General features: G+C 46.6%; 1 protein-coding gene across 3 annotated transcripts in view; it reads right to left on the reverse strand.

Moving 5' to 3' along the window:
- LOC126529066 (acetylcholinesterase-like) overlaps positions 1-14,631 on the reverse strand; it is a 36,106-nt gene that overhangs the window by 8,179 nt on the left and 13,296 nt on the right. For 2 of the 3 annotated variants that reach the window (XM_055069588.2, XM_055069587.2), the window contains exons 5-6: positions 11,591-11,816; positions 3,547-3,759 (exon numbers count right to left, since the gene is read on the reverse strand). In XM_055069588.2, the coding sequence (XP_054925563.2) occupies positions 3,547-3,759; positions 11,591-11,816 (439 nt within the window). Of the gene's footprint in view, positions 1-3,546; positions 3,760-11,590; positions 11,817-13,128; positions 13,226-14,631 lie in introns of those variants that run through there. The other variant, XM_050176667.3, reaches the window with a different exon arrangement.

The raw sequence follows: 14,631 nt of genomic DNA on the forward strand, positions 1-14,631 counted from the left end.
GTGGAGACCGTTAAAGAACCGCCGTGACAATTTGGGAGCGCTAGTTTGTGTTATTACAAAGAAAAAAAAAAGATGTTCGTAGGGAAATGACGCGGGAAAGAGGAAAGCGAAAGGATAGAAAGTTGGGCGAGTTGGTACGGTAGCATGATCTTCGATTGTAGCGCGAAGTGACACGGATACAGACTAAAAGGGCACAGACTAGAAGGACACAGAATAGACTAGAAGCGTTCGTCCTGTCTGCACAGACTAGAAAGACACAGACTATAGACTAGAAGCGCTCGTCCTGTCTGTGCTTCTAGTCTGAGTCCGTGTCACTTCGCACTGCGATCCAAGGTCATGTTAAAGAGGAAAGCCGCTCTGTGTCGTCTATTCTTTCTTTTTCTTCCCCGCCAATGTAGTTGCGCCTGCTGCGGACATCAGGGTAATACTTGCAGCGGAAGGTAGCGCAAGCAGTACACAATCGCGTGGGAGCGTACGAAGAACAAGCGCTGAAATCACACTTTATATTCAGCGGCATGGGCCACTGTTATATGCAGGCAGTACGCGAAACAAAGAGCGCGATAACAGCGCTGTTAGAATAAAGTACACACGTGCACTCAAAAAAAAAAAAAAAAAAAAAAGGAGAGAAAGACCTTTCTGGCTATTGTGCAGGTTGATACATGGATCGGCAACACAAATGCTTCCACTCTTTGATATATGTAAAAAAAGTTTTAATATCAGTCGTGCGTTCATGTTTCTACTCTTACCGATAGACTTTATCTCAATGGCGCTATTCGTGGAGTGCGTTTCGTGCCTCTTGTCGCGAGCAGCCGTGTTGTTGTGTTTTGCCCACCGACGCGAGAACAAAGCGTAGGCAGCTTCTTCACGACCGACAGCGCGAGCGGAACCCCGTACTTCTCGGCGACCTTGTTCAGCGAAGGCCACGCTCGGTTCACGTGAGGCGAAACCTACGGCTGCTTCGCATTGTCGCCTTTTGCGGCTTTCGAGCCCTTAAGGTATAGCAGCAAGGGATTCGATACTGCGCGAATCGCAGAGCGAGGGAAGCCAGCTTCGATGAGCCTGTCGCGCATCTGGCGATATCACGTAACTCGTTTTGGGAGCCGACGCAAGGCACATCGTGGCAATGGCTCGCTTTACGAGCTTGGTGCGGACCGATTCATACGGTAGCAAACCGTCTTCCCTTTTTGGTTTGACAACACCAACAAACGTACGGCCTCCTCGACAAACTTACGGCCTCCCCGGCGCCCTAATGCGACGATGACTTGCATGACACCCCGGTGCACACCGGTGCGATTCGGCAAGGTTGCCATTAGTGTGATGTGAATGGTTGGAGACAGTCCTGTTCTTAGGAGGAAGCTTTACCTCAGGGCTGGTTCCGATTTTCCCATTCAGATGCGCGCGAAACGTAGAAAGGATCTTATTAGACAAAGCATAACTAACTAACTAACTAACTAACTAACTAACTAACTAACTAACTAACTAACTAACTAACTAACTAACTAACTAACTAACTAACTAACTAACTAACTAACTAACTAACTAACTAACTAACTAACTAACTAACTAACTAACTAACTAACTAACTAACTAACTAACTAACTAACTAACTAACTAACTAACTAACTAACTAACTAAACTATATTGCGAGCATCGCATGTGCACTTCCATAATTTGACATACAAAGAAATTGTTACTTCTACCGCGGAATATTTTATGACATTCAATTTTCCAAGGGCAAAGGTTACGCAACGACTGACTTCCCTTCCCCTCTATTTTGTTATGTCTTACCTACTCTACCCCCTCTCCCGAAATAGTCCACTTAGAAGTCTGTGAGTAATTTAAATAAATAAATAAATAAATATTTCAAGGAACATTAAAAAGAAACGTAGGCTGAGCTTTGTTAGTAAATTAACCTCTGACGAGTTCAAAAAGCCAGTCCTACCGCGACAGAAGGCATAGTAACCAACGAGAGAGGCAATGTTGAATGACAAGCGCCGACTCCGCGTTGAAAGCCCGAACCAGATCACTGCAGTGACGTCATGAATTTTAAACTGCGTCTGCTAGGCCCTAGTTAATTCTGTATCGGTGAACAATAAATACATTGTGTTCCACAGGAGTGAAGTACTGAACACGGAGAAGTTTCGGGAACATTTGCTGAGTCACAACGGCCCAATTACGATGAAAAAGAAAGAGTCCGTGACGTCACGTTGACGTGCCGGCGCTGGCGTTCCGGCGCGAAATTAAAGAAATAGAACTTTGAACTTTCATTTTCTCTTCTAATATAATCATTCTCTCAGTAAAAGCGACAAAGGCAGAACATTAAAAGAATACCGTATCAGTCTAAACTGATATATAGTGAATTATGGTTTGCTCCGTGGCAGAGAAATCAAATTCCACTGGTCGATTTGGACCAAACAACTCCGCGACAGAGCCCTTCTCTATGAACCGCCGAGGAGAGACGGATTTCACCGGAACTGCGGCGACGTCACTTCCGGATTGGCCGGGTGGCTTGGCCGTTTTCAGCTCTTTCTGATGTGTTGTCTGATACATCGGGATGATTCGGAGTCCACAGTGTTTCCCGCAGTAATTACTAGGGGAATCTTTCGCGATGCGATCGGTCGATCAGGCACCACGGAAACGATGGTTAGCACTGGGCAGTACATGAATATGTCTCATCTTCGTGCTTGTGGCTTCAGACGTTCTTGTGGCTTTGTTTGTTGCGCTTTATCTGCTTCGCTGTCCTATAGTTCAGAGCAATCTACACTTTTCTAAGTGCAGGAAGTTTGAGAACGCGCACAATCGCTACAAATTGCAGCGTTCCGGCCTGTCGGGACGGCCAAATCGAAACGCGCCAAGCTTCGCAACTCGCTGGCCTGTCCGCGAAAAATTCGCAACGGCATTCTATGTCGCCTGTCGATGCATGCGTCTATGTGGAGTAATGCTTTCGATATCGAGCTACCGAGCTAATGGTCATGCGTTGTCAAGTCGTGCCGTCGGAAAATTTTGATAACGTTCGTTTAATGAAGAATTACGCAGCCCCATGTCGAGAAATGACGAAGTTAGGAAGCCGTTTGAAGCCACAAGGACGAAGTTTTAGGCAGATATATGAACTGCTTGCTCATCGTTTCCATGTTGGCTGAACCGCTCAGGTCGGAGCTCTCGTAGAAACTAGCGCCACGTTTCTCTCGGTGATTGTATGAAAATCTATGGCGGGGCCGCAACTTTCCACTGCGCTCCCACCCGGATCACGTTTATTTTTCACTGGTCAATCCGGATAGAGTTGGTTTCTCGTGGATTCGGCACACCTCTCTAGATCGGCCGGTGGAATTTAACCGTAAGCATTTCTCTATTGTCTCCCATTAAAAGACTTTTTGCCCGTTGAAAAATGCGCAACGCAGCGAAAAGGTCAACTGAGTCTGCAAGAAAGACAAAGCGATCTACCAAAAAAATAAAAAAATAACGAATTGTGGACGTTCCTTTGTGCATTGCGTAAAAGCACACACTTTTGAACGGGTGCTCAAGTGACGAGACGTAAGGGAAGCTCACCACGATCTTGTCCGCTTCGACGCGCCGCAGGCATGATATGATCTGGCGAGAGTGGGTGGTGATGGTCATCCCTTCGACGGCGCATCCGACCAGCTTGGCGAGCTTGTCGGCCAGCTGCAGCGTGTCGGCGTTCCGCGCTATGATGGACACGCACGGACTTCCGCTCTGGATGATGGCGCGCTTGATCATGTGCCGCGTCATCGGCGACGTGGTCTGCAAGTCGCGATCGGGTAGCGTATGACGTTCACCTACAGTCACTGCACTAACTGAAACGAGAAGTCGATAGCCTATGAGGAAGGCGGACAAGTCCCTTGCTTGGAGTATGACTGCATGGACCAGATTTCTTTTTATATAGCCTCGTATACCGCGAGTGTCGGCCGCTCCGCTATATACCCTCGAGACCAGGCGCTGCCTTCTGGTGAGGAGCCAAGGTCGATTCAAATAAGTCGCAAAGCTTCGGGCGAAAAGCGGTTCAGTACAGATTGTCACCGACATCAGCATGGGGGGGGGGGGGGGGGGGTTATGGGAGCAGCGATTGAAGCGCGACTATGTTTGGAGGGAACAAACATTCAGAATGAAAAACGCATTTTTTAATTCAGACGAGACACAGTTAGATTCATTCAACGAAAATAAAATTCCTAGTCAATTTGATATATTCGTGACGAGTTAAGAAAATACAAGTTTAATTTTATTATTATTAATAAATGCATTTCTTTTCAGCGCCCATCGCTACAGGGGGCGTTGACGCCACTATCACTCGCAATGCAATGCACGTCTTGAAATGGGCAGAAAGGCGCACTCGTATCACGTGTTGAAATACGCCCCCCTCACAGTTTGTGCTTTCTTGCTTGTCGAAGTTTGTCTGAATTTGGTGACGCGGGTAGCTTCATTGCTTTTTAATCTGTTCAGTCAAAAGTAGTGAGTTACGACCACCAGATAATTGTGTAGTTGTTTTCGTGCGACTGCGCTGGCCGACGGGCTTGGCATCCAACAATAGGATCAGCACTCTACACCTGAAGCTTTCGTCGGCCTCCAAAGAAAGTATGTTCTGTGCAGGGATGCGATTTCGACAACCGTACGGCTGGCCTTTTCCTGCATCGCTTTCCACGCTGAAAGCTCGAAACGCCCATCAAATCGAATGGCGGGGCATTTGAATATATAGCTCCAAAGGAAGAACAACAAAACCAATTTCGCGCCTTCGAAAACATGACGTCACTTCTGCTTTTAACGGATATGGCGTCACATTATTTTTTTTTCCGCCGGAAGTGTTCCCACCACATACAGATGGCGCTAAGCCCCATGGACCGCCGATGGACCGCCATGTTTTGAACGTATGGGCTCCTATGGAAGCTTCGCTACCAGGTATATTTACCGTGGAGGAGCTGCGGCGACAGTGCGGGAGAGGGGGAGAAAATGGCTTCACTTGGAGTGTGCGTTGCAGACGATGCAGACGATGTTCTTGCCGCATCTGCTGATGTGTTTGCTTTTGGACGCGTTCTTAGCGCGTCTGCCGAGCAGGACGTACAAAAGGTTATTCGTCCCGGATTGGCGCTGCGGCGTTGCGGACTGCACCGACAAACCGCGAAAAAAAAAAAAAAAATGAAGCTGCTCGTACGAAAGTCCCGCGATTGACGACGTTCACGGAGATAACAAGACTGTCTTGTGCTCGTGTGTAGCGTAATCGCTCCACGCAAGCTTTTCTGCAGCGCCTGACAAACGACACTGTGGGATATAACGGCTCTAAATGGTAAAACGTCTTCGTGCACGGTAAGCTTTTGCTCGGGTGGGTGTTCGTTTTGTCGTAAACTACGAAACAGTGTTTGGTGTTGCCTTCCCCGCGCCGCGGGTCTGCGATAACAGCCGTAACAGTGGGGCTAGTTTCGGTATCGCCAATGAAGCGTCGCCATGACACTGGTATGTACGCAAAGGAAAATTCGATAACCTTTGCATATGGGGTCCTATCTTTTCAACTTAAATGGCAATAAGGTAACGTGATGCAGTGACGTGTGGAAATAAAAATGTGCTTTTGGTTATTTTATTTTTTCGGCTTCTCATATCTTTATTTTAGACGCTTCCCTTGTTGCGCCAACGAGCGGCGCGTTTGCTCTTGTCGCTTCGACTGACAGTATGTTCGTCTGCTCCTGCCTCCTGCCATGCGCGTGCACGTTTTTTTTTTTTAAATTTTCGTAAGCTCTGCAGCTAAATAGTTTCTTTCTGTGCCCCCGGAACGTTCCAGCAATGTCGGAAAAGGCTGGGGAAAGGGCACGAGGCCTGCTGCGGTGGCTATGCGGTGAGGCGACTCGAGGGAGGAATCGCAGGGCGAAAATTTTCCGCTTCCCAGCAGACGAGGTAAGCACGGTTTTTCTGCAGTCCTTAACAAAGTAACAAGCGCTATCCTCATCAAAACAGCGGAAAAATGTAACGAAAGATCTTCTGCGGTCGTTTTCGAGTGAATATCCTTTCTTTTTGCGCTTTGGCGCGGCGCATTTTTAGTGGTGGTGTAAGAAAGTGAAGCTATTTGTTGACAGTTGCACACGGGCCGATTGATGCTAGCTGACGAGCAGACGGAAATTTCACTTCGCTATATGTTAGAAAACTTACGATTTATATTTGCCGAAGATATTTGAATGCTTGTTGCACAAGCTAATTACGCTGGAGAGCATTTCGGTGATTAGATTTTGTTGTGACAACACCGCCTTCGAATGTGCGTGAACACGGCAGAAGCAAGAAAAAAAAAAACATTTCCGCAGCAGTCACCGTTTGCGTTGTGAATTACGAGATCCATTTACCTGCGCGACGACCAAGGTGCGCTTCTCTTTTCAACCTGTACGGTACAGGTTGAAAAGAGAAGCGCACCTGTCACCTTAGGCTGTGCCTAAGGTGACAGAATATTTCCGTCGCTTCTTCGTCCTCTCAACTTTGGTTTCGCTTTGAGGTGTTCTTTAATCATGACCACGCGGTGTTTTGCCCATCTTTAAGATGGAACGTACGGCGAAATTACGCTAACGGCGAAGTCCTGGCGGGGCTGACATCGGAGCAGACGTAAACCACATCTGCGCGGACCCCTCCATAGGAAGGGACTACGTCGACCCGGCCAAAACAAGACCTCTGTGGTCGGCCTTGCCGACTGTTGGGAGCGGAAGAGCGGACCCTGATCGATGAAGGTAACGAAAAGTTATTAGTGGTTGCCAATCTGTCCTTCTCTCGTTCGTTATTCTCGTACAGAAACCACTTGACAGGGCACGGCGCAAGTGGCATGAGCACGGTGAGCGCTGTCTTTTCCACGTCGTCTGCTACGGCGGCGGGAGCCATATGCGACGTGACGCAGCAAAATTTGGTCCGCGTTCGTCAAGAAACCACATGCTTATCAGTTTATCGCTTGCTCGTCTGCGGTGTGCGATGTCCGATATTATAGGCTGAATTCAAAGGCCGAACAGTTATCTCTGACAATGTGCGAATTCACGTTCGTAAAAAGTCGTGCCGTGCTTGGTGCTATGGCATACAATACAGCGAAGACAGTTCCTGCCTAGCACTGCCGTGTTCTCCTTACGCATGGCTTTCCGCATTACAGCAGGAATTCTTCCGGAGCAAAAATTACAATGCTCCTCTGTCCAGCGGCTTTAAACTATTTGTAGTTTTCCACGTGCGGGTATTTTGCAGAAAAGTGAAGCCGAAGTAAATAAAACACTCGATTACCGAATCCTTAACGAGATGAATTTAAAACATTCGTCGATCAAGAAAACTAGCTCTAAAAAGCTGATTCCTAGTATTTTCATTAAGCTATTGAGAAACCAGCGATGCTTAACATGTTACATGAATATGTAGCAGCACTAGAACTTGGAACTACGCTTATGAAATTTTGGAGGCGTACTTATACTTGAAATCCCGCAACCAAATATAATCAGAACTGACCTGCATGGATTGAAAGCACTATTTAACGAAAACAATTATCTTTTTGTTACGTGCACTAGAAAATTTGATATTGAACGGGCTTCTCGTGTCGTGTTTCCATAAATGTGAAGCGATGCGATATGACACGTTTTCGTCGCCAATGGAATTCGCTTTACAATGGAGCATGATGCTCGAGCATAGACAGGACGCTGCGCTTATCGCGTGTGCCTGTGCGTAGCGTTTCCTTGACACAACGTGCAAATTAGCCAACTAGCCTGACAAGTTGTTCTAATGATGTATACGTCTTTACAGGTTCTACACGGCCGCAGCGAGGCCAGAAGCGGAAAGCATGACTCCAGAGACCAGAGGCATAATCAAGGGACTGAGAAACGATACACAAAGGTATCGCAAGTAAGCGAAGTTAAAGGGACACTAAAGCGAAACAATAAATCAGTTTAGACTAATGAAGCATTGTCTGAGAACCCTGCAGGCAGTCATTTAAAAAAAAATAGTTTGATTATTAGATGAGATAATGAAGGCCCAAGTCTCAGTATTTGAATTTCGCGCCGAAACCCCAGCGCCGGTACGTCAGCGTGACGTCAGGTATTCTAAAGTATGTTTTCGCATTTGGGCCGCGTTGGCTGAGTAAAGGTTCCCGAAACTTGCCATGTTTAATATTTGGTTCCTTTAGAACACAATGTAGTCAATCTGTACCGCTATGTATATTTAGTAGGCCGTAGAAGATGTCATCAAAATCCAAGACGTCACAGCCCCCAAGTGCGGGAACTTGTGTAGGCGTCGCCACCCGTATTTCGTTCTTGCGCTCTTTCTGGCTTACCAACCGTCTTATCGTTGTAAGAGTGGTGTTTTTGGTGTTGTAGAACGGTAATTTACTGATGCAGAAGAAATCAATTTTCACTTTAGTGTCCCTTTAAAGAGCAGCTCGAGGGTTACCACGGCGGAAGCACTAGAGAAGTTGATGTATGATGTAAGCCCAGAGTTCTACCAACTCTTGCAGTGCCAGGTAACGCTCCATTATGGCAAGAGGAAGGGAAGGACACGGACAAATGTCTTGTGGAGCACGTTGGTGTGGTCGCACAGTTGTGCGGAGTGGTTCACTGTACTGAAAGAGCACCTAAACAGCAGTCTACCACAAGAAATGTTTTGGTCTAATAAGTGCCGCATATAACTGCCGCAGTAGTTCTGCTATGCGTGGCTTATGCTGCACATAAAAGACATCACTCTGAATCTCAAAGAAAAAGAAAAGAGAAAAAGACAGCGTGAGAGAAAACCCGCTCAAATAAAAAGCAAGCTCCAAAAGCTTGAAGAGTAAAAAACATTTTCGCAGTGATATTTTACTATTTTTATAATTCCGATCGCTCTTAGGGCGGTCTCCTGATTAGCCTTCCCTGAGAAAATATTTCGGCATAATTCAATATTTGGACAAACATCATGCAACGTATTCTTTGTGCAGATAGTCACTGCTGCCAAACTTGCACACTCCTCTTCAAAGGTGATTGCATAGCTACCATACACGGATCTTGTGATGCTAGAATCTTCTTGCGCTCACTGCAATAAAGTCGTGCAAGTACTAATGTGGCTCAGCACTCTTTAAGTGTTTTCATAAATATGGCGAAAGTGGGAGGGGGTCTCCTTTCGGAAAAATTACAATCTAAATAAGCAAATTAAGCGTGCCGTGCCAGAAACGCGTGTTCTAGAAAAGTTGAAATGCTTTCACCTCCTTATTGTGTCGACACCGAAATTCTCATGACGGCTGACCTCCAGACAATGATGAAACTCGCAACGTAGCTCTAACATCTATCCTATGCTTGAAACAAGTCGCACGAAAATGAACTGAGTTTATAGGCTCTGTTAGAGATAGCGCATAATGTACATTCAGCGTATCAGAGGAAGGTCATGAAAGCCATTCAAAAGAGATTTGTTCTGAGCAGGTTACCCGGATGGATTGAATGCAGCCGACTTGCGTTTCCTTTAGTAAAATATTTCTCCATGACCCGAAGCTACGTGTTCAACAGTACCCTTGTGCATGACTCTGTCCTTGCCCAACCTCTACTGACGACCAACCGCCAATTAACTGACACATGTTTCTCCTGCATTTGCCGTTTCTCAAAAGAAAGCTTAGCCTTATTTGTTGTTATTGTCTTGGAATTGTGCCGTTTATGCCCAGGCGTTGATAGAACAAACGAAGTGCATTTCAAATTTCAAGAAAAATCTGCAATATGCTCGCGAGGAATTTCGTATTGATACCTTGTCCGCAATGCTACAGATCTGAATGAACTTCTAACGGTCTCGCACGTATTGCGAGACGAAACCACATATAAAAAATGACAATACACATTTTTAATATAATTTCCTGGATATTTATTGGCCCATTAGCACAAGGAGAGCTATGCAGAAAATTTACCAGGTATAGCATATTTTTGGGACTGTGAAACATACTCTTTTGTATGGAATTTAAGTTGTTTTTCAGGTATGCGAGAAATGTGGATGTGCTGAGCTACAACGTGAAGCGTGGGCAAAAGATAGAAAATAACTTTCTTGTACTCATATCGATCGTCGTGTGGCAAGAGCACACGGCGATTGAGATGACAATGCAGGGTAAAATGCAGCACAATGTACGGTGGTATAGCACGTGGCACAAATGAGATAATCTCCTTCAGACAAAATGTGTAGTCTTACATGTCTTCCAGTATTTATCACGCATTTCTCCAAGCACTCCCAAACTACGTTTATAGTTACGTAGATCTCGCAGAAAAAAAAAGCAAAAAGCTTAGTCGATTACACGACATTGCAACAGCTGTGAAGCAGACGACGCTGCAGCTTCGTTGAAGCAGACGGTGCCACTAGATGCTATCACTAAATTATCTTCGTCCTATATTTTGGTGATCTGAAATGGTATGTTTCCGTGACGGCATTAAAGCAGTCACGCTTACAGGGGATTGAGAGACAACAAGGCTGCAGCGCTTTCGGAATCGGTCATCGCAAGCGACTGGTAACCGCTACAGCCCGCTGCCGCCCACGCGCCGTTCCCGCAGTCCAATCATCATCATCATCATCATCATCATCATCATCATCATCATCATCATCATCATCATCATCACCACCATCATCACCACCATTACCATCATCATCACCACCATCACCATCATTATCATTATCATTATCATTACCATCACTAAAACATGGCGGGCGCCTACAGGAGCTAGAAATTCTGGTTTATAATGTGTTGGAACTCCTATATATACGAAAAGAAATATACTCGTTAATGTTGCCTATAGACAGTCAGCATCCTGCTTTTTTGGCAGCTAGAAAGACTGGTTTGCATTCACAAGGCAAACCAGTCTCCGATTCGAAGCCTACCGATGTTCTATGCAGTGTCCAAGTTTATTTTTATAAGGGGTACATGGAGAAATTGACGGAACCCCAGTAGCAGTAAACCAATGTCTGATGGAAGTTGACGCTGAAACTTACAATTTACGCATATATTTACGTATTTGTAAAGCACAATTGTTTGATGAGACTATATTCAGATATGGCTGAAGCAGATCTAAACTCGTTAGCATCTCAACAGCCACCTCTGTAGGAGCTGTTGCACTTCCGCTTCTCTCATCCTCAAGCGTCTGACGTCATTGCTTGTCCTAGCGTAGCTGAATTGAGAGCTGTGATAACGCGCTAATGCTGCGAGTGGAACTGCACGGTCAGCGGCTAGTCGTCGCTCCTTCCATCTCGCAGGCCACGGGCGGTAAGTTAAGGCAGAGCACGGCCTCCGAGATTGGCCTGACAGCAAGCTAAACACGTTGAAGCAGCAACGCACATGCTGCTCATTTATTAACCAGGTTCGCCGAAGTGTAATTTCGCTAGAATAGTATTTAACTGAGCTAGTTCGTTCACAGTTTCGGCGAGCTTGAACCGCGGAAGTGAAATAAAGAAAGGGCTAAAAAAGACAGGAAGAGGGCGTCGCTGTTCTAAGTTGTTCGGACAGCGACGACATTTTTCTGTCCTACTTGGTCATTTGCTTCTTTCAGTTCGGCTGTTGAAACCAGGCTTAGAAACTTCGTTGTTAAAGCTGTTTCACAACTTTTATGAGATCGTGGAGTTTCGCGTGCCCAGCGCGAGGCCACACCTCGCTCACCATGAGGCCGATGGACATGGCGCCGGCGCTGTTCCCGAAGGCGGTGATCCTGTCGGGGTCGCCGCCGAAGAGCGCGATGTTGTCGCGGACGAACAGCAGGGCCAGGTATTGGTCGTAGAGGGCCATGTTGCCCGGCGCGTGCTCCTGGCCGCTGTAGAAGAAGCCGAACGCTCCCAGGCGGTAGTTCATCTTCACCACGACCACGTTGCCCAGTGCCGACATGTACCTGCGACGAACGCCTGCGTCATGCACTTGCGTGGTCACGCGCCTGCACGGATGGTGCACGCATGTATGTATGTATGTATGTATGTATGTATGTATGTATGTATGTATGTATGTATGTATGTATGTGTGTATGTGTGTATGTGTGTATGTATGCATGTGTGTGTGTGTGTGTGTGTGTGTGTGTGCGTGTGTATGTGTGTGTGTGCGTGTGTATGTGTGTGTGTGCGTGTGTATGTGTATGTGTGTGTGTGCGTGTGTATGTATGTGTGTGTGTGTGTATGTATGTGTGTGTGTGTGTATGTATGTATGTATGTGTGTATGTGTGTGTGTATGTATGTACGTATGTGTGTGTGTATGTGTGTACGTATGTGTGTATGTGTGTACGTGTGTACGTATGTATGTATGTACGTATGTATGTATGTATGTACGTATGTACGTATGTATGTATGTACGTACGTACGTATGTATGTATGTACGTACGTATGTACGTGTGTACGTATGTATGTACGTGTGTACGTATGTATGTACGTGTGTACGTATGTAGGTATGTGTGTACGTATGTAGGTATGTGCGTATGTATGTATGTGCGTATGTATGTATGTGCGTATGTATGTATGTATGTATGTATGTATGTATGTATGTATGTATGTATGTATGTATGTATGTATGTATGTATGTATGAGATTGGATGGAGTACCCCTGTTGCCGTCGATGAGTGCGAGAAATTGTCTGACTCAGTGGTAACTGGACGTAGGCCTCTAAAATTTGTAGAGTCACTGTAGAATTGAACTGTATACCTCTGCGATCAACAGCCACGTTGTTTACTTGCCATATTTTGTCGTGTACAACTTTTGTATGATTTTATTAATTATGGCCTGCGTGCCAAGTGGCTATTCCTTTTCCGCGCATTTATCTGATATCGTCGTTTTTTGTGTCCTGTCGAAGTTTTTATATTTAGAATGGCTACCGGGGACTCTTTTGCGGACTTTGCACAATTCAGCGCTATGATAGCGGAGGCACGGCCGGAGGCCAGGGAAGCTATCCCATGCGATGACACTGCAACTCACATGGATATGCACCTTGCAAATCTATGGCGGAAGGTCGACCGACTCACACAGCAATACCGGTATAAAGGAAAGCGTCACAAAGATCTAATGCGCCTTAAACATCAATACCGACTCATCAAGGAATACCAACAACAACTCGAAGCAGACACGTGGCACAATACGTGCGCGAAGCTTGGCGCCGGGAACCCGGCCTAAAAAGGCTATGGCAGATTTTAAGGAGCCTGCTTGGGAGCAAAAAAGGCGCACCTCCTCTCGCGGAGCTCTTTTTGCGAGATGAGCCTGCCGTGCTGGAGGACCGCGTCATCCACACTTTCTTCCCACATGCTGCCGAGGCGCCTCCTGAACCGCTGCCTTCTGCAACGATAGAAAACGCGAAAGAGGAGCTAGACACGCCCTTTACGCCGGGTGAACTCGTAGCAGCCCTTGCAGAAGGCAAAACGAAATCAACTCCTGGGCACGATGGAGTGACTTGGCAACAACTTCGAAACCTCAGCAATGAAGCTCAAGAACAGCTCTTAACAATTATCAATGAATCCTGGGAATCCGGACTAGTGCCAGATTCACTAAAACTATCTCTCATCTACCCCATACCGAAGCCGGGCAAAGACCACACGAAACCAGCTAACCTACGCCCCATAGCTCTAACGTCAACTGTCTGCAAATTGATAGAAAGAATGCTACACACAAGAATGCAGCACTACATCGAATATGTACAGCCGGGTTTGCATCCTGCGCAGGCAAGTTTTCGGCCGAACATGGGCACACATGACTGCCTCTGGTTGCTCCGCAGAGTGATCAACCGTAAGTCTCGCAAACAGATCCCTGACTATTTTCTTGCAGTCGATATGCGTAAAGCATTCGATAACGTGAAACAAGAGGCCATCTTACAGGAACTGGCAACCAGGTACCCTAGCCAAAGAACATACAATTGGATACGTAGCTTCCTCCAAACCAGACCAATTCAGCTCCATGGCAAGGCACCGGGATGGAGTCCGAAGACCTATTACTTGGATAGGGGAGTGCCCCAGGGCTCCATCCTCGGACCTATGCTATTCAATCTGGCCATGACACGTGTGGCAGAAAGTCTTGAGCGAGACACTTCAGCCCGTTTTACTATTTACGCCGACGATATAACAATATGGACGGAAGCGGCGGATTATTCCGACATACAGAGCATGCAAACTGAGCTGCAAGCAGCGATCCTGAGCCTTAGCAACACTTTAGATAACCTCGGACTGCAACTCTCGCCAGAGAAGACAGAATTGATCAGCGTAGACGGAAAGAAAGCAACCAATGTAAACAAGCAGATCACTTTACACATCGGCCAAAGCGATATTACGTCGGCCAATGGACAAATTAGGATTTTTGGAGCACAGATTGCTAGCTGCAACAGCCCCCAGCTATGGATTCGCACACTAAAGCAAAAATGGAGACCGCTGTTGCACGTGGTTAGACGAATATCGTGCAAGTATGGCGGAGCGCGTCAGAAAGCGTGGCAAACGCTTGCAAAAGCGGTCGCGGTTGGAAGGATTCTTTACGGGGCACCCTTGTACGAATTCTCTGAACGAGACCTCGGCGACATCGAAAAGTTGCACAGGGCCACCCTTCGTACGATCACTGGGCTACCAAAGCACACGAGGAACGAGGACCTGCTCAAGCTCGTCGCGATTCCACCCATACGGGACATAATCAGTGAAGCACGAATTCGAATGCGATCCCGGTTGGAAAACACGACCCAAGGAAAACAGA

Source organism: Dermacentor andersoni, chromosome 8 (assembly GCF_023375885.2).
Source record: "Dermacentor andersoni chromosome 8, qqDerAnde1_hic_scaffold, whole genome shotgun sequence".
Lineage (NCBI taxonomy): Eukaryota > Metazoa > Arthropoda > Arachnida > Ixodida > Ixodidae > Dermacentor > Dermacentor andersoni.